Below are 24,001 nucleotides of genomic sequence, written 5' to 3'. Positions count from 1 at the left end.
ATAGCAGCTGAAATTCCCCCTGGCTCTCACCATTAGGAGATCTTTCTACACTTGTCAGCTTTTACTTTCAGCATCCTGGAAAAGCACTTGGGTGTTCGCAGTAAACTGTCACCTCACAATATACCCATTTTCTACATCATTTTGAACCTACTGAACAGGAGGCACTTGTTGACCTACACTTTCCCTCACTGTGAGCAAAGATTTATCCTCTCAAGCACTTAAACCATGACAAGACCTTCACTTCTACCTTTAGTAAGGAAACACTTCAACAATTTTTGAGAGAAATATAGTGTCACCTAAACCTAACCCATTTACACAATTTCCATATCCTTCACAGAGCTGATTTGTGAGCAGGGTTTTCCTCTGAAGAAACCAGAATGAGGATGAGTCAATGTATTTTCCAAGAAGCAGCACAGAAGGTACCAATCAGTGCAGTGACACTGTTTGAAGGGAGATTACCCCCATCTCTTGTCTCTAGGAAATGCTAAAACAAGGTACAGGAACACCAGAGGCACACAAAATATGCCAACTATCACACTGCTTCAGTCTCATTTATCTGATCTCCAGAGGCATCAACATCCCTCAGCATTTTGATCCTATTTCAAAATCCTCTGACTATCAATTTACACCAAAGGAAGACTTTCCTACACTTAAAACTGTCCTCCTGCACTGAATTTCACTAAATTACCCTTCAAAAGAGAAAGTTGCTGCTTGGAAACCAGAAAGAGAAATCAAAACACACACATTAAATTTCTCTATTAACTGACGCTGGCCTAGAATAAAAATGTCCAAGGAATGACAAGGTTTGTTTTTTTAAAACTATTTATTCCCTAATCCTGAAGAGGTCTGTTGATCTACAGCCACTAAAAAACCCTGAAGACAACAGCATTTGTCAGAAAATTCCACTTGATTCAGGGTAGAAACTCTTAAAGGCTCTTAAATGAAATGCATTTTGGCTGTGCCTTGTGCCAGCTGATTCACAGGGCTGTCACACTCCAGAGAGAGAAGCTGTGGGTAAGCTGAGAGGTGCTGAGCTGCTCCATGGAGCATCTCCCTGCAAGGATTCAGGCTAAGGAAGAGGATTTGACAAGCACAGCAAGAATCCTGCTGGATCCATACACTGAAGGGATGGTGGGGTCTGTCTGTCCATCAGCAGTGTTGGTGTGCTCACCAGCAGGTCCTCCAGATCCTGTTTTTTCATGCTGGAAGTGATCAGCTACTCCAGCATTTTGATATATTTTGATATTTGATACTCAGCATCCTGAGCATTTTGTCCAGACATACAAGACAGACATAAGGAGCTGGAGCATATCCAGGAAAGAGAATAGAGCTGGGGAAGGGTCTGGAGCCCCAGGAGGGGCTGAGGGAGCTGGGAAAGGGGCTGAGCCTGGAGAAAAGGAGGCTCAGGGGGGACCTTGTGGCTCTGCACAAATCCCTGACAGGAGGGGACAGCTGGGGGGGGTCGGGCTCTGCTCCCAGGGAACAGGGACAGGAGGAGAGGGAACGGCCTCAAGTTACATCAGGGAAAGTTGAGCTTGGATATTTGGAAAAATTTCTTCACTGAAAGTGTTGTCCATCCCTGGCTGCCCAGGGCAGTGGTGGAGTCGCCAACCCTGGAGCCATGCGAATGTGAGACCTGGGGACATGGTTTAGTGCTGGCCTTGGCAGTGCTTGGGAGAACAGTTGGAGCTGATCTCAGAGGGCTTTTCCAACTTAACTGTTCAATGATCCTATGAAAAAGAGCTATGGAGAATCAGCTTCGGTGGTCTCGTTGTTAAAAGAGCAAACAAATGCAACTTCAGGTGACAAAAAGACACCTCACTGGAAAATTCTGAAAAATAGCAGCAAAAATGTTTTCTAAAAAGGTCACACAAGGTCTTCTCAATGCACTGCAACAGAAGCTCCCTCTATCCTTATCCCAAAAGCATTACTGTGTGTTATCCCTACAATAACACTGGACAGGATGCAACTTTCACCATATTTTACTCTTATCCAAGTTTAATTATTGAGTGGTCAATTTAACCACTGTCACTGATTAATTAGAATAAAAAAGCCAGAAGCAGAACTAGCACAATACAACAAAACAAGATTAAGCTCTACTGGAATCTACTCTGAATATTTTTTAAAATTCCATGTCAACAGACATTTCCTTTTTGCAAATTGTTTGTGAGCAGTTGATGTCCCTATTAGAGAAACATCTGGAGTCTTTGTTTTTGAATTTACTTCTCAACGTTTGAGATTGACCTTTTCATTTCTAAATCAGGTTTCATCCAGATCTCTTTGGAAAAAAAAAAACAAAACCACAACTCACTGCTGGTTTCCAAGAACAGCAGCTGCCAGCTCACTGTACCTCTGAAAGTCACCAAAACCCTGAACTGCACTTCAGGAGGCCTCCTGAACACTGCTGAATGTATTACAGAACCATGGAATGGTTTGGGTGGGATGGGACCTTAAAGCCCACCCAGTGCCACCCCCTGCCATGGGCAGGGACACCTTCCACTGTCCCAGGTTGCTTCCAAGCCCCAGCCAACCTGACCTTGGACACTTCCAGGGATCCATGGGCAGCCACAGCTTCTCTGGGCACCCTGTGCCAAGGCATCACCACCCTCCCAGCCGTGAATTCTTTCCCAAATCCCATCTATCCCTCCCCTCTGGCAGTGAGAAGCAATTTCCCCTTGTCCTGGTATATCATGCCTTTGTCCAAGTCCCTCTCCATCTCTCCTGCAGCCCTTTTAGGCACTAAAAGGGGCTCTGAGGTCTCTCTGGAGCCTTCTCTTCTTCAGGTGAGCAGTCCCAGCTCTGCCAGCCTGGCTCCAGAGCAGAAGTGCTCAAGTCCACATCACTGAGACCTGTCGAGTTTCTCATCCACCAACATCCCAAGTCCTCCTCCTCCTCCTCCTCCTCAGGGCTGCTCTTGGATCCATTCTATGTTTGGCCCCTGTTTGTTCTTGGAACTGCCCCAATCCATGTGCAGGACCTTGCACTTGGCCTTGTTGAACTCCACGAGGCTCACAGGGGCCCCACCTCACAAGTTTGTCACAGAGAGTCCTTCCAGAATTCCCTTTCCAAAGCCACCCACGTTTCTCCACACTTTTCTCTATTAAGTACATCCCTTCTTCAAAATTCCTCACACATTCAGCAAGTCTCCACTTTTTAAAAACTCCTCTTTCTTCCTCTCCCTGCAAGACTCTTCCCATCTTCCATCTGAATTTCCTGAGCTTCCATAACACTCTGCTAATATTTTTCCCTCCAAAATCTCTTTATAATAATTTAATCACATCAACTCACAACTCATCTACTGTGTCTCCTCCACAGCTCTCGTTTTGTGCATCCCACCTTCCTCCCACTGAAGTCTTACCCTGCTGGAGTCAAGCATGAGGAACCTGGAGAGAAAACATCCCAGCCAGGCCTCCTAAGCTTTAGAGAAACTTGACTGGATGCGGCACCACCTCAGCAAAAAGGAAATGAATCTCTTAAATATGAGACTGAAACTACACTGGTTTGTGCAGGAAGAAAACACAGCAGCCCCTTTTTGACTAAACAGTACATAAATATAACAATTTTACCTCTCCACAGCTTGTTGTGACAGAAACCAGAGTATCACGTTCAGTTTTGTTATTGCCCATTTTGTAAAGGATGTTCCAATCAGTGAGTACACGTCACAGAGATTTGAGGGCTACAGGAAATGCCTGTGAGATTTCATTCTTTTTTTTTTTTTTTAAGCTCAGGCTATTTGTCCTACTTGATTACAACCTCTAAAAAAAACCTTTGCCATGAAAAAAAATGAGAATATTAAAGCGTTATTTAATCTGGTAAGGAAGCTCACAAAATTAGCCGTGACAAGAAACTGAGAAATACAAATAAGAAACAAGATGTTTTTATACTGTTTTCAAACAGCTGAGGAAATCAATTCCTGAACTTGTCAAAAAGTGGTGGGATCTCAAACTTCTCATACCTCCAAGAAGAGATGGTATGAACTTTCCTCTGACAAACAAGTAATGACCTCAAAATACACAATAACCACACAGAACTAGAAGATTTCGGTGTACAGTGTACAGACTACACAAGCCAAAGGTCTTGGACTTCTTTTGTCTCGTCCTACAACCCAAGCTACATTCATTTCAGGTCTCATACGTCAAATCCCGAGCAAAACAGGCCAAGGAAAATGGTTCAAATGAATTCCACGAAAGCTCTCGGGGTTGTGTAGCCCTTGGCAGTAACCCCTGTCCTCTAGATTTCCATCTGGTAGTTGTCCATTTCTATTCATTTTTGACAGAAGCTAAAAAAAAAAATAAACAATTTGTTTCTGAAGCTCCAACACCGGGATTGGGTCTGAAATGTTCATTAGCAAGTTCTTGGAACCTTCCAGTGGGAGGTGTCCCTGCTCATGGCAGCAGGGCTGGAACTGGATGATCTTTAAGGTCCTTTCCAACCCAAAACATTCTGGGATTCTGTGATAAGTCTGGTTGTTCAGCCACACAAAATTATTTAACTCGTGCTCTGCTTGCTGAGCTGATTTTTTGGCCGATGATTTCTGCTTTTGAGAAATAAACCTTTCCCCTCCAGGAATCTTAAACACTTCAAAGCCACCTCCAGCTCGTATTTTCCCCACATAAGCATTTCAAAAGTCTTCAGAACTTGAAGGTCTGAACTCTGTGGCTCTCACCTTATGCTGCACTTCAACACAAGTACTTTAGTAGGGGCATTTTTGAGAGCAACCATTGATGTATTTTTAAAAATACAGATGTTTGCAGAACTTACCTCTTTCTCGGTATCCCTGGATATACAGGTCCACTGGTTTTCCTTCACACTGTATGCCCAGAAGTCAGCCAGATCCTGAGTTCCATCCCAGCCACCAAACAAATAAACAGTTTCTATTAAAAAAAAAAATAAAACAAAAGTTAATTTTATTTTTAAAAGAGAATGTGTTTGAACAGGTTAATACCTACAAAACATCTGTGACAAAGACAAACTACCAGAAGAGAAATTTAAACTCTTTTTTTTTTTTTTTTTTTTTTTTTTCTTAAAACACTACTCCTCTTTGAATGGAACTAGTCATCAAGACAAAAATGTGGTTTGGTTTAGTAATGGAAGATTTTAGAATTGATAGACAGCCAATTCTCAGAGTCATTTTCTACTTCTACATTTACATAAGAGGCAATCAAACCCACAGCCTTCTGATTAAAATTCCAGACAGACAAATGAACAATATTTAACATTTTGGATCCTGTGCATGTAGTCTATCAATGACATCTCAGCCTATGCCCTGTCTGGTGCAGGATTTATACATCAACAAGATTTTGGAGATAGGAGCAGCAAAGTTTTTCTGTTTAGTCCATCCCCTAGATAGAAAAATCAACTACAAAATCCTCTCGCTGAAGTAACTTACCTGATGCCACAAAAGCCAGTGAGTAGAAGAGTCACAAATAAATCTAAGTCAGTGTTTCAGGGCTGTCACCTCAAACCCACAGCTGCTCTATGTACAGCAAGTTCTAAGGCTTCCCAGACTCACTGATAAGACCAGATGAAGCCTTTGAAGAGGGGAAGCATTTAAGAAAAGAGTTTCTGTTCTGCCATGGAGAGATAACCAAACTACTCCCATTACAGAAATAGCACTATCTGGTCTCAAATTCTAAAAATATTTTATTTTTAGGCTGCATTAAAACACGACACAAAGCCAAGACCAAGAAGAACAAGCTCCTCAAGACTTGTAGAGCATTGAAAAACTCCTTTAAAATCTACAAACAACTTCTCTTATGGAGGTAATGGCCAATTTTTAATCCAACACCAATTAAAGCAAGGAGTTAGAGCAGAATTATAAAATGGGACTAGTCCCTGACCCTTACCTACCATCAGGATAGTGGTCATCACCATGGAAAGGTTACCCTGGTTCATTAACTTTAATTACCCTTCCTCCTGGACTCAGGGCTCCCAGTGTTCCCTGCAAAGAGCAGGTCCCTTTGTGCACATAAATTCTCACAGCTCACAAAACCCACATTACCACAACAGCTTCATTGATAGCCGAGAAAAATAAAAGATTTGGCACTAAAGCTAAAAATCCTACTGGGGCCTTGCCAAAATGTCAGGCCTGCCTGGAAAGGCTTTGTTGGCTCACATGAAATTTAATAGCAAACCTGAATGACTCCGATGAAAACTCAGATTTTGGAAGTTACCTAAGCCAGGCTGACAGGATTAAATGTGAGCAGTGAGAGGGGAGCAGGGGCACCCAGCTGGTGCTGAGCATCCTCAGAGTGACACCCCAAACACAAGTGCACATGAACTCTGTGCCAGGCCCACTTTTCATCATGAAGTAAAACTGTAGCTCACATGAAAGAAAGGTTCCATCACTATCTCAACCCAATGGAAATAATTTTTTAGTTTCATGTCTTTTTGCAGAAGTATATGCAGATTTTAGAGAAAGGTTTCATGTTTTAAAAGGAGTATTTCTTAAAGCATAAATGCATCTGTTGCTGGTAATGTCAAGTAAATAATTTTTTTATAGTTCTTCCAAAATTTGGAATTGTTTTCCCATGGTACAAAGCGAAAAAAAAATAGTTGTTTGGTGGTTTGTGGGATTGTTCTTGTTTGGTTGGGGTTGGGTTTGATTGTTTTTGTTTGGTTGGGTTTCAGTTTTTTGGGCATTTTAAGTTTTTTTGAAGTCAAGCTTCACTCTATTTCCCAACCAGTATCACTGCTCGTATCCTAGCTGTTAATTCAGATTTCATGGGACGGATTTTTTTAAATTTTTTTCACTCTGCATGAAGAGACCCAACCAGGACAGATCTCAAAGGACAATATTTAAAGAAGAGGACAGAGGACACAAACCCCAGGCAGCAGCAGTGGGGCAGCTCAGGGGGAGCCCAGCAGTCCCACACCAATATAACTCTGGTAGCACTGGGGAACTCAGGGAGAAAAGGATCCTCCCTCTGCATCCAAGCAATATGGAACACAGCAAAATTGATGCTGCTTTATTAAAGCAAGTCTCTATTCAGCTTTAGGGGCAGAGCAGGAGAATTTTCAAACCTAGCTGCAAGAAAAAAAAACATGAAAGCAATTATATTTACCCAAAGCTTTTACCAGCTACGCTTAGGAAGTCAAATTTCTCCTCCAGCATCCTCAGCTTATTTCCTCTACATTTATTTCTGAATACAAATTCAACATATTGAATTAAATATGTTCTGTGAGTATTTCTAAACCGCTTGCTCAGTCAAAATTTTTTCTGTACTGTCTGAGTTCTTTTCTTCCTTTACTCTCTGGATGATTAAAAGGTGCCAGAGAAGTCCTCAAATTAGAGGATGTGCATTCCCCACAATCAACATATTTCCTGTCAACCTCTCCTTAATTTCTATTCCTCAGAAAAGCAGCAAAGCAGTCTTCTCCAACTCATTAAATATCAAAATTCTTGGGGTGGTTTCAGTCCAGGTTCACACACATTCTCAAGGACAGTTCTCTGACTCCTGTTAAACTCCATTTTCTCCATGTGGTGAAATCCTTGGTGGGATTCTGGTACAGGAGGTCTTCCTCAGTGAATACATTCCAGTCCTGGTGACATATTTAACTACATTCTTTGGTCAAGTAGTATTTCCATGTCTCTGCTAGAACAGTTCTCCATGGCATATAAAAGAATTGTGGATCTACAGCACCTCTGCAAGGTCCATCAGTCATCCCCAAATCCCTCACAGGAGGGCTGGCTTCAGCAGAGACCACGTTGCCCAGGGAATTAATCAGTCATACTTAGAGTATCTCCAAGGATGGACATTTCAGACTGGATCCCTGCTGAAATGACTGATTAACTTCATTACAATTTTTTTCCCCTAATATCTAACAGGATTTCCCTTCCTGTCCTTTACCCTATCCTTCTGCTGCCCCCCCAAAATGAGCCTGACCATCTCCATGCTCTCACCAGTAGCTGAAGACAGCTCTAGGATCCTCCCATGAACCTTTTCTCTACCAGATGAACCAAACCAGCTCCCTGAGCATCTCCTCACACATCACACGCTCCAGCCCAGACCACCTTGGTCAGTTCAGTTTGACACAATCCTTATTGTCCCAGAGAGCCCAAACCAGGCACAGCACTCCAGATGTGTCCCCAAATACCCAAAAGAGGAATATCACCCTCTCCTTTCCCTGCTGGCCCTGCTTGTGCTGGTACAGTCCAGCGGGAGAGGTTGGCCTTCAATGTCACAAGGACACGTTGCTGACGCACATTCCGCTTCCAGCGCCTTGCAAATCCTTCCATGCAGCCAGTGCCCAGCCTGTCCTCCTGCACAGCTCTCACATCCCAGGGGCAGGATCAGACCCTCACAATGCTCTCCTGCAGACCCTCAGGGTCTCCTGAACTCATGGCCCCATTCCCCAGTTCATCAGCCACTGCCCTCCCAGTCAGCTGCCAGCACAGACTTGCTGGGGCTGTACTGGAGCATCACTGTCTCTAAACTATGAAAGGATCCTCTCAGAAATAAGAAACCAATCAAGGTGTAAGATATCTCAAAAGCCTTCTACAAAAGGATGGCACCTCCCCAAGCAGCACCCACACCTTTAGTTACGTGCCAGCAGTGCTGCCCACTTTGTGAGGAGCATTTAAGAGCACAAATATAAAACTAGCCTTCTTCTTGCAGCATCACAGCCCTTGGTTTCTGAACCACAGTTCAGCTGAATACAAGTTGGCTGAATACAAGGGGTTTTTTTTTAAGGATAGGCATAGAGTCTCAAATGTGAAAGCCCCATGAAGTTGAGTAACCTCCAGGATTCAGCAGCTGTTTGTGTTTCAGAGCTTAGAAGCCATCTGTGTTTTGTTTCTGAGATCCCTTCATCCTGTACACAAGTCTTGTCTTTAAATATCTTATGGATAGCAGTGTTTTCCTCAGGCAAAACAGCATCCTTCATGTCTGCTGCTCTCTCTTCATCTTTTTCATCTTTCCATGCTGCTTTTGAACCAGCCTTGTCATTTCTGCTGTGCTGCCCACGTATCCAATGGGCACGCTGGGCCCAGTGCTCTGAATCTCCCTCTGTTCCCAGCCTACAGATTTGTCCTCATTTATCTAATGGAAGGAAGCAAACGGAATTCCTTCCAACAAAAGAAAAACCAAAATGATGTACAACTAAAATTACACTGCAGTTGCACTTCAGTGAGAGAACAGAGGCACCATATCAATAAAGACCATTTCGCTAATGTTTTCCCTCAAAAAAACTGTTTCACTTGCCAAAGAGAAGAAAAATGAAGACAGAAGAAAAATCATGGTTGCTTTGCTGTTATTTCTAAAGCAGGCTCGTGGGAAAACTTCAACGTTTAAGAAAGCCTGATATAACACCAAATATCTTTTTTTAATAGAATAATTTCTACATGGTCCATATTGCTATTGATTACATGGCTTTATGGCCTGCACTGTCATTCACTGTGTCTGTTCTGTAAGAGTAGAGGAGATCAATTCCACCTTGCCCATGGAATTGTAAACCACGTCTCCAAAGTACAGCACACATACTGTTCCTAAGTACTGACATTACTCCTTAAAACTTGCTTTTGGCAATTCACTTACCCATTCCCCTCTTTCTTCCAGAATAAGCACTGGAGTTTTGAAATATGTGGCATATCTGACCCATAAGGAGGCCAGGGAGGGCAGATTCAAAGAACTGTTAATAAGGAACCAGTTGCCAGATGCTGACACCCTCATCCAAAACTGCATTAGGATTCAATTCCCCAAAAACACAGTTCTGCACATGAGCTTGTGTGTTACTGCCCCAGTATTTCCCCAGAGCCTACACAAACAGCTCCTCAAGTCTGACATGCAGCACACAACGCTGTGTTCTTGTGTAGTTTTGGAGTTCTTTAGGGGACAGTTTTGTTTTAATCTATGTACCCTGGGTTGGAACTACTCAAATGCTTCCTCTTCCTTGTAGAAAAGCAGAGAGAACTCTCCAGCCTCCCACGCCGAGAGCCGCATGAGAAATGCACATTGCAGGGAAAAGCAGGAATAACAGGAGCTTTCTGTTTTCATTTGCAGCCTAGAGCTTTAAAGTACCTCACAGTGGTTTTAGCTAGAACTGTGAATTTCTCTTAGTTTGTCTGTGCACATATATTCCAAATCCAACTTCCTAACTCTGCATCCAGAATCATTCCAGTCTGAGTGTTAATGTGATTAAAATGATGGAGGATATTGTGGGAATCACTGACTTCCCATTTTTAATTTTTTTAATCTAGAAAGACATCAGGCTGCATTCTCAGCTCTGCATCCCACAATGCCTACAGCTCCATTTCAAACTGCTTTAAGCGTTTTCCAAAGCATCAGGAACACTGCACTTCCTCAGTCAGCTGTGGCAGGTACTAAGAACCAGATGGAAATGAGCTCCAGCACAAGTTACTGGCTGCCAGCAGAGAAGCTGAATTCTTTCAGTTACTTTCAGCCTACTCTAAGTGAAAGATAAACCATGCTAAAAGGCAGTTTAGAACAAGTTAATCCATGTTCTACCCAAAACTGATAAAAAAAGTCTCAGTGACTCCACGCACTAGCAGCAACTTAAGATCTAGTTCAGCTACTCACCAACCCATATCCTCTATGTTAACACCAGCATGTGCATCCAGCAGGCTCAGTACTATTAAATTAGAATGATTTTTCTAGTCAGTAAAAAGTGGTTATGATCTCCTTGAGGTTAAACAAAATGCCAAAGCATTTATAGTTCATTTATAGCTACAGCAGGTCTGGCCATCAGAGATGAAAATTTGCTTCCAACACTTAATTCTATGTGATATGAAACATCAGAATCTCCTTGTAAGTATGATTTTGCTGTTTCACTTCACTTCCAAAAGATTCAAGTTGAAGAAAATCCTGATTTTTAACAAGGACCTCATTCCTCCAACAGAGACTGCAAAGTGAGATGATTTTTCTTCAGTTGCCAAAGTCTTCTGAAAAAAACCCACTCAGCAAGTGTGTGAGTAAGGAGGGAGGATGTCTTTGAAGGGAAGAGTACACCACTGCTCCCTTTTCCATTAACACTGGATCTGTCCAAGGTTAGCCAGGGAGCTTTCCAGCTCCAGTCTGTAAAATGCATCCTGACATAACTGGCTAAATTCCCACCACCTCATTAAACTCCACCTATATTCAAAAGGAAAACTCCAGCAATCAGCAAACGGAAACAGCCCCAAAAACTTCCCCTGGCCTGTCACAAGCCAAATTAAATGGCAAAACTGATCATCTCAAAAACATTTCAGCTATTACAAGCCTCAGTGGACCTGGATGCAAAACTGAGAGCAACTTCCCAAACAGCCCACAGGGAAACTTTGGGAAGGTATCCCACCACCTATAAATAGAGCTACAGCAAGAAAGAACCACCATGAGAGAGAGAGGGAGGGAGATCCAGGACTCCACTTCTGTAGGTACTGTCCATCAACTTTTGTGCAAGTTAAAAAAAAATAAATAAATTGTATATATTTGATACATTTATGATGTACATTATATATATTTCCATAAATAATATAAATATTAATTTAGGTACAATACATATATCCAAAGTATATATAATACATATATATATATTATATATAAAAATACATATAAAATGTATCAAGAAATATTAAAAAAATATCTGGATGAGTTTCACTGCCTTGTTAAAGCAGAGTGAAACTGAAGTCAAAGGCAGAGCTGACAACCTTACTGGGACTTCAGAAAAGCAAGAGGAATGGAAAGAAAGGCTCACACTACCACGGATATTTTATTTTCAGGAGGTGTGCAGGACTATCATTTCCCAGTTGACAAGGATCATGTTTCTTCCACGCTCTTGTGAAACACTCAGTGCTAATGCCCGAGGCCACTAGGGAGCGTCCCCAGCCTCTGCATAAACACCGGCAAATCCTCCAGCAGCGTTCTTTCCTAATCAATCTCAAACCTCTCACACCAAATGAGAGAAGTTTACTCTCCTACACCAAATAACTCGAGTGCTTCCTCCAGAGCAGTAACTACTCTGAGCAAAAGCCAGAGGCTGCAGCTACTGCTGGATTTTTGCTTGTTCACTATGACTTAGCAAATTACTCTGGAAGGTCCTATCCTGTCACATGCTCTGTCCCCGTCCTGTGACCACAACAGATACGGCCATGGGCATTTTTTTTGCCAACTCCTTCAATGCCACCCTATATTCCTGTCCAATGCCCACACCCTGATCTTGTTTCTCCCTTCCCAAGAACAATCCTTTCCCTCACACAGCAAAGACCCGGGCAGATGCTTTCCTTATTTTAGTAAGGACTGACGTAGCACAGAAATCTGATTAAATAACAGACAAAGATATAGAAAATTATGCGCAACAACAATCACTGGAACTGTTCCTGATACACCACCCCACTTTCTTTTTTCTCAGAAACAAGAAATGGCTCAGAGGCTGAGCCATTCTTTGAATTACTGCAGGAAACATTTTTGCAAAAGATGTCTAAAGAATTATATTTAACAGGAGTTTCTTGTACACTGTGGGAATTAGAAGCCACTCCAACCAAAATACAAGGAATGTTTCAACACATCAGATCTATTGCTTGAGCACAGCCTGTAGCAGATAAGGGAAATTATTATCCCTAATTTCTCTTCTCTTGTTTGAACTCCTGCTCTAAGATGGTAGGAAGAACAAAAAATTAAAACCAATTGTTCTTGGTTTCCTATTTAAGAGAAGACAATGGCTGAGGCATAACTCAGAATTATTAGGGAAGAAGGGAAAATGCAGCTGGAATATAGATCCAGAGAGGAAGTAGAGCATTTAATCCAACTATTAGAAAGTGAGGTTTGGTTTTTTTTCTAAAAAACTGAAGCTAACACAGTGTCTGAAGAAAAACACATTTGAAAAATAATCTGGAAAATAACTGATTAAATAATTTAGTTAAGAAATGTAACAACTACTCACCTGTCTGCACATCTATAACCATCTGATGGCCACCTCTCATCCCTGGCCGACTGTCCTCCCCGTCTCCTTCAAAAAAAAAAGAAGAGGGAAGGGAGAGTTTTCCATTTAAGATTTTTAAACCAAAGAAAGATATAGCCTCAACATGGAAGCAGAGGAACTGAGTAACTCACCCTTCTTTAAACATTAGCATGTCACTTTTTCCAGGTAATACTTTTTGTACATTAAAAAACTGTACAAAGTTTTATACTGAATTATCTGGTGACTGACAGTACAGACAGCAGAAGTGAATACTGCAACTCCCGGTGCCTTGGAAAGGAGCTCCAACGTTCCTGACGCACTCAGTGCACACAAAAGAGCTCTGAGCTGTCCTTGCAGCTCTCCAGCAGGGACAACACAGCCACCCTTCGGCTCCCCTTCCATCTCTCCTCACCTGAGAGCTGCCTGAGGGCTGAGCTGTGAGAACTGATACTCAAATGACAGGGAAATGAGCCCCTGGGATGGGAGCAGGAGGTGATGTAGACAGAGAGCACAGCCAGCTCTGCACCAGCTATTCTCACATATAAGGGAATTCCAACTGTCCAATTAAAGCAGCTTTCCAACCACTCTATGTATCTTTAAGCATTCAGGACAGGTGACACAAATAACCCCTCCCAAGGGGCTTGGGGACAGTGCTCCACATTTGGCAATTATCACCTTCGATCCTACATTTGCTCTATGACAGTGATTTTTGCACTATGCAGTTAAGGATGCTGCTACAAGTCCCCTCTAAGGCAGACAGGAATGGAAAAGATCCTGTAGTTTGGATTTACTGTGTAACAGAGCAAGATTTCAAAAGATCCACCTCATTTAAAATATTCTCTGTTAAGATAATGTATTTATTAGCCAACTCTTCACTTTAAGTTGAAGTTACATCAATTCCATGTGCTAACACACAGATAACTTTTCTCATGTTTAACCAATATTCTAAGATTTGTTACTAAACTGATGATCTACCCCTAAAGTTACCACTTGTATTCCTGCAGTGTTCCTTACTCAGCCAGAGAGCAGGCTGAATTTCACTGAATTTGCAGACAAATGCAACTTTTTTCAGAGAAGAAACAATTCCCCAGAACTCTCCTAGAGGAGACTCTCTTGCATCATTTTTTTGCTCCATATTCTCAAAGGAACAAGACAGAACTGGCAGTACATGAGTTCTATCTTAAGAAACGTCCTTACCTTTGGTACTTTTGGGGATAATCTGCCCCCAGCGAGGTTTGTACTCTTGCTGACTGATATACTGATTGAACAAGCCATCTGCAAAACAAAAAATTTTGCTGGATAAAACATTTATCCTTCCATTATAGCAAAATCACTTTTAATGTGGGCAACTTCAGCCTAACTCAATCCAGCATATGCCACTCCAAAGCTTCAATTTTCAGTGAGTTCTCCATTATGTGTCAGTTAGTTTGTTAAACTTTTGTTAGTTGGTTAAACTTTTGTTAGTTTGTTAATGAACTAAATGCGCAAGCACTAAAATAAAAAGAATACTTGCTACTAGATCAGTCAAGAATTATCCAGTTTGCCTGCCAGGTCGTGCCAAGTGTCTATAAATCTCCAGTGTGGTGTATTTAATTAAGAATAGAATCCCTCCCCCTTATTTAAGCAAAAGGAAAGTTGCCAGTGCATATAAAATTCAACCATTTTAGTGCACATTAAGTTAAAACTAGGTCAGACAGCATCTCTGGAGCTTCATCTGAGAAGGGAAGGGAAGCAGAGCAGATTGTTTAAATGCTGTGATATGGGACAACCAAGCACTGGATGAAAAACAAAACAAGTTTACATTCCCTTCAGAGAGTTAAGCAAGAGGAGGCATTAGATCCCGGGCCAGATGTGCCAAGTGCAGCATTTCTGTGAGCAGCACCAGCTCCAGCACTTTATCCACATTCCCCTTGTGCCCTCCACTTCCTCAGCACCCAGAGGCCAGTTCCTAATCCTGTTCAGATGTTATCAGTCTATCACATAAACACCAATTTTCTGTAAGGGAGACTTGTAACACCCACACTTCCCTGGGACTGCTCTCCAGTCTGGGAAGGGCTTGGCACGTGGGGAACTTGGAGCTGGTTATTCTTCAAATTTCTCCTCTAAAACACCTACCTCACCTTCTGTAGCACACACAACAAACTATGAGAGCACCTGAGCGCTGTTTGCCTGGCTACATCCCACCCAGCACCCACCAGCTCAACACACAAGCTCTTCCTGACAAATGTTTCTGCTGTATTAATGTATTAATGCATTACCTGGAAAACAAACAATAGGAATTTAACGTTTCAAATTTAGACAATGAACGCCTCTGCTTATTTATACAAAAGCCCTTTGTAGGAATTATAGGCAAAAAAGAATGATCCTTACTGAACACATCCCTATTTATTTAGAAAAAACTAGAAATCTTTGTTAAGCATGACACAAGGCTCAGAGAAAATTTTGAAGTGTTTCCTGGCATCCTGTAGTTTGTCGTGACTGAAATCTGGGTTTTAATTAAAACCCAAGCCAACAAGTATTTCCTGGGAGAAGATGAATGCTCTATTTAGAGACCATCTAGCAGGAAAACAAGGGCACTCGAGAGCTCCTGAAAGGTGATGAGTTTGGGCTGAAAATATAAAACTTCCATAAACTCAGCTGTGCAAGTTTTTCCAAATAAATACTCTGAAAACAGGGTAGATTTTACTTTCACCTCAGAGCCAAAACCAGCAGCTCTCTCCCCACATTAGGTAATCGAGGAAAGCCAGAAGTTTGCTCAACGTATGTAGAAAGAAGAGTGGTTTATTTTGGGTTTAATAGCAGGGTTCTTAACTCCCACTTCTTCAGCATTTATGAAGTTGGGACAACACACGAGAGGCTTGAAGCTTGAGATCTCATAAATTCTGATTCAGAAAAGCCAGGGCTAATAGAACAAATGCATGTGCTGTAAGAAATCCCACAGTGACTCAGCCACAAACCCAGACAGAAATTTAGCTTTTTGGTTATTATTACAGCCTTGGGTCTGCAAGACAGAAACCAAAACCGTATTTATCCCGATGGCACCCAATAGATAATTGGACATAAATAGCTCAGAAGAATGAATTACACCACATAGGATCTGAAAGGGTGATTTAACCTCTCTCCCATGCTCTACACCCACAGGCTGCACTTGTCAAGATACGACACTTCTCCCCTACTGTGCCTTCAGCCTCTTTTAATAATGCTTCTTGTCTTCCATGGGACACTGGTTTGGAAATACTCCAGCTTGCTTCCCAGAAATGTTTCCTTCTGCTGGAAGCAGCTCCACATTCACTCTACTTGCATTGCAAACCAGCAGCAGCTTGTTTTGGAAGCTGAATCACCACCTGTCTGACACCACCAGGGAAAAAAAAGGAGGATTTCTAGGTGGATTCTGTACCCGACGCCAGACCTACGCCAGCGCACTCCTTATGTTCCTTGTCAGGAGAGCACTGCTGACCAAAAGGTCTCCAAAAGCTCCTGTGAGACACTGAGGATCGGATCTAGGCCTGCTCAGGTCTGTCAGCTGTTCCCAATGAATCAGGAGTTTAAAATAAATTCCAAGACTCTTGACAAAAAAAGAAAAAAAAAAAAAAAAAAAAAAGGTGTCAGGTGGAAGTTTTTAAATGAAGTGTTTTCGTTCACTCCGGAGACCTCTCACATCAATGTCCACGTTTACTAAAATTACAGCCAAAAAACTGACTTTGTACTATTTTCAAGCCCCTTTTGCAGCAAGGCATGACGCATTTTGGATGTAACAACACGAAGTTCACCGTGATTACAGCTCAGTAAATTCTGCCTCTCTGATAACTCTTTATTTTGCCAGCCAATTGCAGGTTACCCAGAAAGGATTAGGACAAATATTGCAAACAAAAATATTTAACTTGCTGAAGCCAATCAGGGGCAAGTTGTATAAAGTTTGGGGGTTTTTAGACAACACACAACTCCAGGTAGGGTTGCTGAAATCCACTCACTTCACTGCCATTGGCTCAAAAACCTTCAAAGGGACATTTAGCCCATAATTTCTGGGAGCTGGGGTTTGAAGTTTTAAGATTTTTCTCAAATCAAACAAAAGTAACCAAAATACCTAAACAGTTTGAGGCTTTTTAAGTCACAAACTACATTCTAAAGAAAATCTGAAGGACAGAAAGGTTCTACCAGATAGAAATCCTGCCATCACTTGACAATTTCCTCAAGACATGGGAGAAACAAGGAAACATGCAATTTTTTTTTCCCCAGCCTCAGAGCTGTAATATTTTCTTGCACTTTGTTCTTCATAAAAACGAAACAAGGTTTGCTCTCAAATCCATGTAAGTTATCATTCTTCTACATAAACCCTACCATTTACTTCCCGGAGGCTTTGGATCCCCAGCCAGCCTCTCTCCTCCATACAGAACAGCTTTCTCAGAACCAAATCCAAACAATATTAAATGGTAAAATTCAGGTATACGTGTCTGTCTAGAGCTTCCAGGGGAATACAATTGTTCTGTGCATCCTGTTCCTGTGAATCACGAGTTCTGGGAGACACTGGAGCCTGCAGGCTGCACATCACAACTTCTTGTTTGTCGCACAGGACTGACTCGTCACCAGATAAACACATGTCACACACACTGACACGAGCAGTGCCAGAAGGAACACCTCAGTCCCTGGAATACTAATAGGAAACAAGCAGCTCTTCCAGCCATCCCAAGCAGCTTTCCATGTCTACAGGAGCTGCGAGAGGCTCAACCAAGCAATTTGTGCTCCACGTACTCTCTGTAGGAATATTAAGCAGATTTTTTTTTTTTCCTTCAATAATATAGGCCCGAAAGCTATAGGAATGGATCCAAATGTGAAGCATTTGAACCGAGTCTGTGAACCAGCTGAGATTTAGGGAACCTTTTCTTCTTGAGACGAAGTCAGGCAGCTGCCAGAGTTTCCATTTGCCCATTTTCTAAGTGTAACGCACAAGTCAAAAGAATCAGTGGGAAAAGTGTGGCTGCCTGCCACCAAGCTCTCAAAAGAAATCATCTGGTGATGTGAGGTGGAAGACAGCGTTCATCATTAGCAATGCAAAAGAACAAGAGTTAGCTCTGCCAGCACTAATTCTTGACCACCTACTCTTTTTCTACATGACTAAGCCTATGGAAATAGCCCGCCAGAGATGCGGAGCGTTGCGCTTTGTCAATACCCCACCACTGCAAATACCAGCCTCTCCAGAAGACATTTTAGGCTGAACTGAGTGTGCAGTATCTCTGTCAACCTCGCTGCACTTCTGTTTGTGCCTTTAAGGCAATGAACTCCCAGATCAGCAAGCGGTCAGGAGTTCACATATTCATGCCCGGTCTGCAACAGAACAGTTGCTCTTTGAACGATTTCAGGGATAATTTAAGGATCTGTATGTCTCAATTAACTCTACACTTCAGCTACACTACACAGACACAGGACTAAAGTTAATCCTCTTTTATTTGGAAAAACAACACATCAGACAGGAGTTCAGTGGCAAGAACACCCACACCTTAGAGACTAAGCAGCAAGCTACTGAGGCTTCACGACAGAGCTGCTAGGAAAGTAAAATGATAAAAAAATCATCACAGAATGGACTGGGTTGGAAGGGACCTTTAAGACCATCTAGTTCTAACCCCCATGCTGTGGACAGGGACACCTTTCATCAGACCAGGCTGCTCAGAAAATGCTGGGGAGCTTGAGAGATGCAGAACAGAGTAAGGACAGGTAACTGTGGAAGATCACAGGGAGCAGGTAGTAGGAATACTGTAGGAGAACGTGCTCAAGGCTGAAAACCTCTATTCTCATCCTACCAAGAAGAATCCAGCTGTTAAGCATTAATACTCAGCACCCTGACTGCCACAACTTCAGACACAATGTTCCAGCTGCAGTTTGGGGAGGGTTTGTGGCTACCAGAAGAGATTTGTCCTGTCCTCTCCCCCACCCCAGGCTGATCAGCTCCCTGTCTGGGTCGGCCATGTGGCAGCACGAGCACCAGTGCCAGGGACACACTGTCCTGAGCAAGGGCAGGATTGACCCAGTTAGGGAAAACCCGCAGTGGTGTCAGCTTAAAGCAAATATGGGATGCAGCCTCAGTGTCTCGGGATGGATAGCACTTCTCTCCAAAGGGTGCTGGGAGGCAACAGAGCTTTAAATGGGTACACTGAAAGCTGAACACAACATAAGGAATGGCAGGAGGATGGGGGAAGGAAGGTTAATGTATTCCAAGACAAGCAAGATCATTAAGGATGACCAACAGAGCGATGGGAGATGCGCACACTGACATTTAACTTCAGCTAGCCAGGTGCTGGATTAAAATGAAGCAAAATAAACATCCCCATGCATATTTTTCTCTCCCTCAGAAGCAGTGACAAAACCTAATGATGCTCTTGAAGACTCTCCTGCTAAATTATCCACCGTCTGTTACTACCAAGACTTGCTTCTTAAATTTGCTGGAACAAAAAAAAAAAAAAAAAAAAAAAAAAGAAGCAGCTAATAAAACAAGCTACAGCATATTCCTCCAGCTCACCAAAGTGTGATGCTCAGCTCCTCAACCTCCAAAAAGGGACATGATTACAAAAACCAGGAAAGGAGGATTATCCACATCAAATCTGACAAGAAACAAGTGTCTGTCAGGCAGAACAATATAAGATCTACAGTTTCCTACCAGACCAGTCCTTTGCCAGTATTTCCACACCTGGAAAAGCAGAGCACTGCTGATGACAGCAGCTCCACCCTTACATTAAATGGTAAAAGAAATTAAGATATAGCAGCTCAAAAAATGAGGCTGAAAACATTCAATTCATTAGCACCCAAGAAAAAAATCCAACTTTTGAGAGTACTTTTTCAGCACATTCTAAGATTTTGAGTGAAATTCCATTCAAGAAATCATTTCCACTCCAGCCTGCAATGAAGTGGAAAGAGGACAGCCTTCAGGCACTGAGATTAAGCCATGGCCAAGGCAGCAGAGCGAGGCAATGATAAAATCATCAGCACACAGCACTCTTCTGACTGCTGCAGCATCACGGTGGGCTCATCAGCTCCCTCCAGGCACTCGTGTCTTTGAGACACAGACAGAAACAGCTCCCTGCTGCTTTCCCAGCCTGCAATCTTCCCTTGCCCTTACAATTCAGGAGGAAGCTGCCAGTTGCAAAATGCCCCTGCACTGCAGGAAGTTGTTCACACTCCCAGCCCAGCCAACACTCTGCTGTCTCAGGAGGATGAGGATGGACATGGCAATTCTCAGTCTCAACACTTGTGGAGCTCAGCACAGGGCAGGTCTGCACTGTTGTGTCTGAAGAGAAACCTTGAGCCAAACCCAGAGAAAACTATTTACTGCAGCTTTGGAAGACCTGTTGCAGTAAGCTTCTTAAAACTGTGCTCAGTTGAACAGTTTAGTCCCAAAAAGATGGTGGGGTTTCATGGAACACAACCCCTGATTTTCAAGCTATCATTTCTATCACATTCTGAGAACCACTTCCAGCTTCAGTGGTACAAATCACACTGATGGAAGTCAAGCAGGTACACCGGCATCTTTCCAAAGGTATTACAAAATGTCTGATTAGGCCAGAATTAGAGAATAACATCTCTGGTGCCAGCTATCCATGAAATTGGTTCACTAAGTCTCTAACCCTACTGGCATCAGACACAAAGTTTTCCTGTCACGCCAATACAGGTCTCCAATAACGAGTGACTGCAGAGTCAAAGAGCTCTACTCCCACAGCCAAGAGCACCTCTGTTTTATCAGACTAGAATCCAAAACTGCTGCACAGGTCTTGAGAGTCACTTCAGAGCAACAGCCCACTCTTTCTGTATCCTATTCAATCAAGAGAGAGTACATCTCCTTCCTTTTAGGAGTTGAGAGCTGTTTATACACTGTGTTTTTAAGCAGAAAGCTTCCAAGTAAAAAATTAATAGCAGTTCCAGTGAAACTGGCTGCCCTGCCAAGGTCCCACTCTGCAAAGGAAGGAAAACAGGCTCTGCCTCCAGTCCCTGACTTCCACACAATTCTCCAAGGATTATTTTCCCCATAAGCAAAGAGAGCATCCTCATCCAAACACAGCTGAAAACTTGTGCCTAAACACCAATTCAGTGGTGAGCTCCAACCAGAAATCATGTTCCAGATCACCACAGAGAACTCCAGCCTTCTGCTTCCCTGCTCACCATTCCAGTGACTTTCCTGACAGTTTAAGCCCACCCTCAGCTTGCCAACGCTTACATGAAGAACTTGCCTTTACCCACTCAAGTGCACCTCCTTGTCATTTCTGGGGGAAAGAAACTCCAAAAGTAGCAGTGATAAGAGATTTCATGAATTTTTATCCTTCATCACACACACGCTCCCAAGTCCAAAAGCTGCCAGCACACCAGAAATGAAACAACACATGGACCTGCCAATTCTACTACAAAGCACACTAACGCCCAAAAGAAGGTAATATTTCAATGCGCTTTTTTAAAAAAATAATGAAACTGATTCTCTTACCATTCACAGCTTTTTCTATCAGTTCTTCACAAGCATCGAAGTCCCCTTTCAACACCAGTTTGTCGTGCAGGTCTGTCAGCATGGGGTGCTCCAGAGCAATCTTGGTTTTCTTCTGCAGCGACTCGAAAGCCTCGGTGTAGTTGTGCTGCCGGAAATGCTTTAGGCAAAGGCGAATGGCTTCCTGTTCACGGTACTACTGGAACACAAGAAAACCTCTGAGACATGGAGATGTTTCCTTTGACCAGCACTGCTGGCAGCCACCTGTGAACCTGTCCAGAGACAGGATCTCTCCTCCCCACCGCACAAACGGCTCGCCAGCTCAGGGAGGAACGCTGTGTGAGAGATACTAAAAGCTGTGCAGGCATTTACTTTGCAACGGTATAGAAATTATACAAGTTGGTATCATCCAATTCAATAAGCATACAAGAAGAGAGTGCATGGTGTCCCAGATCTCTGGGGTGACCATTATTTCCCCCCCATCTGCTTGGCCCTGCTGTTCGAGGCCTACACGAAGCACAGAGCAGGAAAAAGCCTTTGCTATCAGCGTTACATAATTTGATTGTATGACTCTTACATAACAAAATAATTTAGAAGAGTAAGTAGGTCACAGCTTTTCTAGAAGCAGAAGGGAAGAAAAAAAAAAAAAAAAGCTGTGAGAATGGGAATACTTGCAATGACCAGCACTCCTGCCACGGAAAGGCAGAAGGCTGACCCCAAAATCCTGCAGGTTCGTGAGGGATCAGCAGCACCAAGGATTTATGTGCACACCAAAGTTTTAACTTATAAATATTCTCCTGCATCTTGAAGCAGAACCTCTGTTTTCACACCACGGATGGAGCCACAGCTGCCCATCTCCCACTCGGCTGTGGGAAGGGGTGAGAAAGGTGAGAGAAAACCCACGCTGGGTCAAACATCCTGGCACAGACACATGAGGGAGTAGTAAACTCTGAGTAAGAGCTACAATTTTCAAAGCTGCTAACGAGATGCATAAGAAACACAGATTTTTAAGTTGGTAAGTAGCAGAGCCACTTATTTTAAATAGACTTTTCAAGCCTAAATTCTAAGGCATTAAAGAAAAAAAAAAAATCTCAATTTCGATCTTTAAAACACAACTACTGTGGTAAAAAGCAAATGTAACTTTAAGCATCTATAAGACTGATCAAATTACAGACTAAAGATTTTACTCCTAAATGGCCATTACTGCTAAAAGTGAAGTTTATAGTATTTAAATGAATAGAATCTTTCTGAAAACCTGGAACTAACACTGACGTTCAACAAAAATTAGTGCTCTCGAAATAATGGCTCAATAGCAAGAATCTCATAAACTGAAGCAGCTAAAAAGAAACACGGCCATGTGCTGTATTTTTAGTTCTTAATCCATCAGTATTTCACAGCTGCAAATAGCCAGAACTATGCATTTTTAGAAAACCAGTTCCCAGCCCACATAAAGGCCAAGGACATGTACCGATAAGAATGCAAGGCTGCAGCAAAGGAATATTAAAGCTAAACTAGTTTAGCACAACTGGCAAAAAACAACTCCTTTTTTTTCTTTCCAAGAGATGCCTAAGACAGTCTCTTCAAGAAAATCTTCACTTGCATGAGTCAAGGCCAACACCAAATTAGATATTTTTGTTCAAAGGGATAGCAAGCAAAAAGAGAACTGCACACCAGTAACTACCAACTTCTGAATTTTTAGATCCTCCAGTTTAGAAAGCAGACAAAATGCAGACCTGGGACAGAGGGCACCTTCTCCCTTCCACTGAGCCTCTCATGACTGATCAACTTGGCTTAGATAGCCAGGAATGACTTGGATGGAGTTTGGCCACTGGATGCAATATAAAAGTTTATATTCAAGTGGCACCATAGTAGTACTTCAGAAGTTAAATGTAAAAACTTGCTTTAAGCAAAAAAAGTGTACAGAAAGTATATAAAAAGGCTTCTTTTTAAATGCTGTCACACAGGTTTAAACAGATGACAGCCCAAATAATAGCTTTGATCTGAAGCTGTAAATAATTCCTATGGCTAAAAACGTAACGAGAACATGAGACTAAGACATCAACACTGTCAAAAACACTCGTAAAATTAAAAATACTTATGTGCTTATTATCAGAAGTGGCACCCAGTGATAGAGTATCCCTTCTTAGATGCTGAAGTATATCCACTCCTCAGGAAAAAGGGGTTAGGCTTTTTGGAGTCAGTAGGCTGAGCTGGACAGCAAGGAGAAAGTGCTGAAGAATGTTTTAGTCCTTATCCATTATCCCCAGCTCCACTCCCCTCAGGAGAGGGAGATTTTGCTGGCACAGAACAAAAAGGAAGGGCAATGTGGTGTACAACCTTCCTCTCATCTGATATCACAGGCAGCGAAGAATTATTACACTTCAAAGACTCGGAGATTTCCAAAAACACACGTGAAAATGTTCCCACCATCTCAAAGAACTGCAAGAAGCAAGTCAACCTTTCTGCCTTTCCCCAAATACGGGGCAGCACATCCCTCTCCATGGATCCAGCAACATTGGCCTCTCCTCTGTGAGACAGAGCCATCAGTGACACATGCACTCATCACCAAAAACTTGGCAGTGGATCCTAGCAGAGCCCACACCACTGTGACTCAGTCTCTGTGCTGCTGCTTTGGGGCTCCAAGCCTCA

At 42.6% G+C, this 24,001-nt stretch overlaps 1 protein-coding gene across 1 annotated transcript in view; it reads right to left on the bottom strand.

Annotated features, from left to right (window-relative positions):
• MKLN1 (muskelin 1) overlaps positions 1-24,001 on the bottom strand; it is a 93,638-nt gene that overhangs the window by 38,723 nt on the left and 30,914 nt on the right. Inside the window, exons 6-9 of the mRNA XM_083860597.1 lie at positions 21,356-21,548; positions 14,092-14,169; positions 12,877-12,942; positions 4,762-4,874 (exon numbers count right to left, since the gene is read on the bottom strand). Of these exons, the coding sequence (XP_083716723.1) occupies positions 4,762-4,874; positions 12,877-12,942; positions 14,092-14,169; positions 21,356-21,548 (450 nt within the window). The remainder of the gene's footprint in view (positions 1-4,761; positions 4,875-12,876; positions 12,943-14,091; positions 14,170-21,355; positions 21,549-24,001) is intronic.

The sequence above is a fragment of the Zosterops lateralis genome, assembly GCF_965231275.1.
Source record: "Zosterops lateralis genome assembly, chromosome: 4".
Taxonomy (NCBI): domain Eukaryota; kingdom Metazoa; phylum Chordata; class Aves; order Passeriformes; family Zosteropidae; genus Zosterops; species Zosterops lateralis.
Note: the sequence above shows the minus strand (reverse complement) of the source record. Positions and strands in the feature narration are given on the sequence as shown.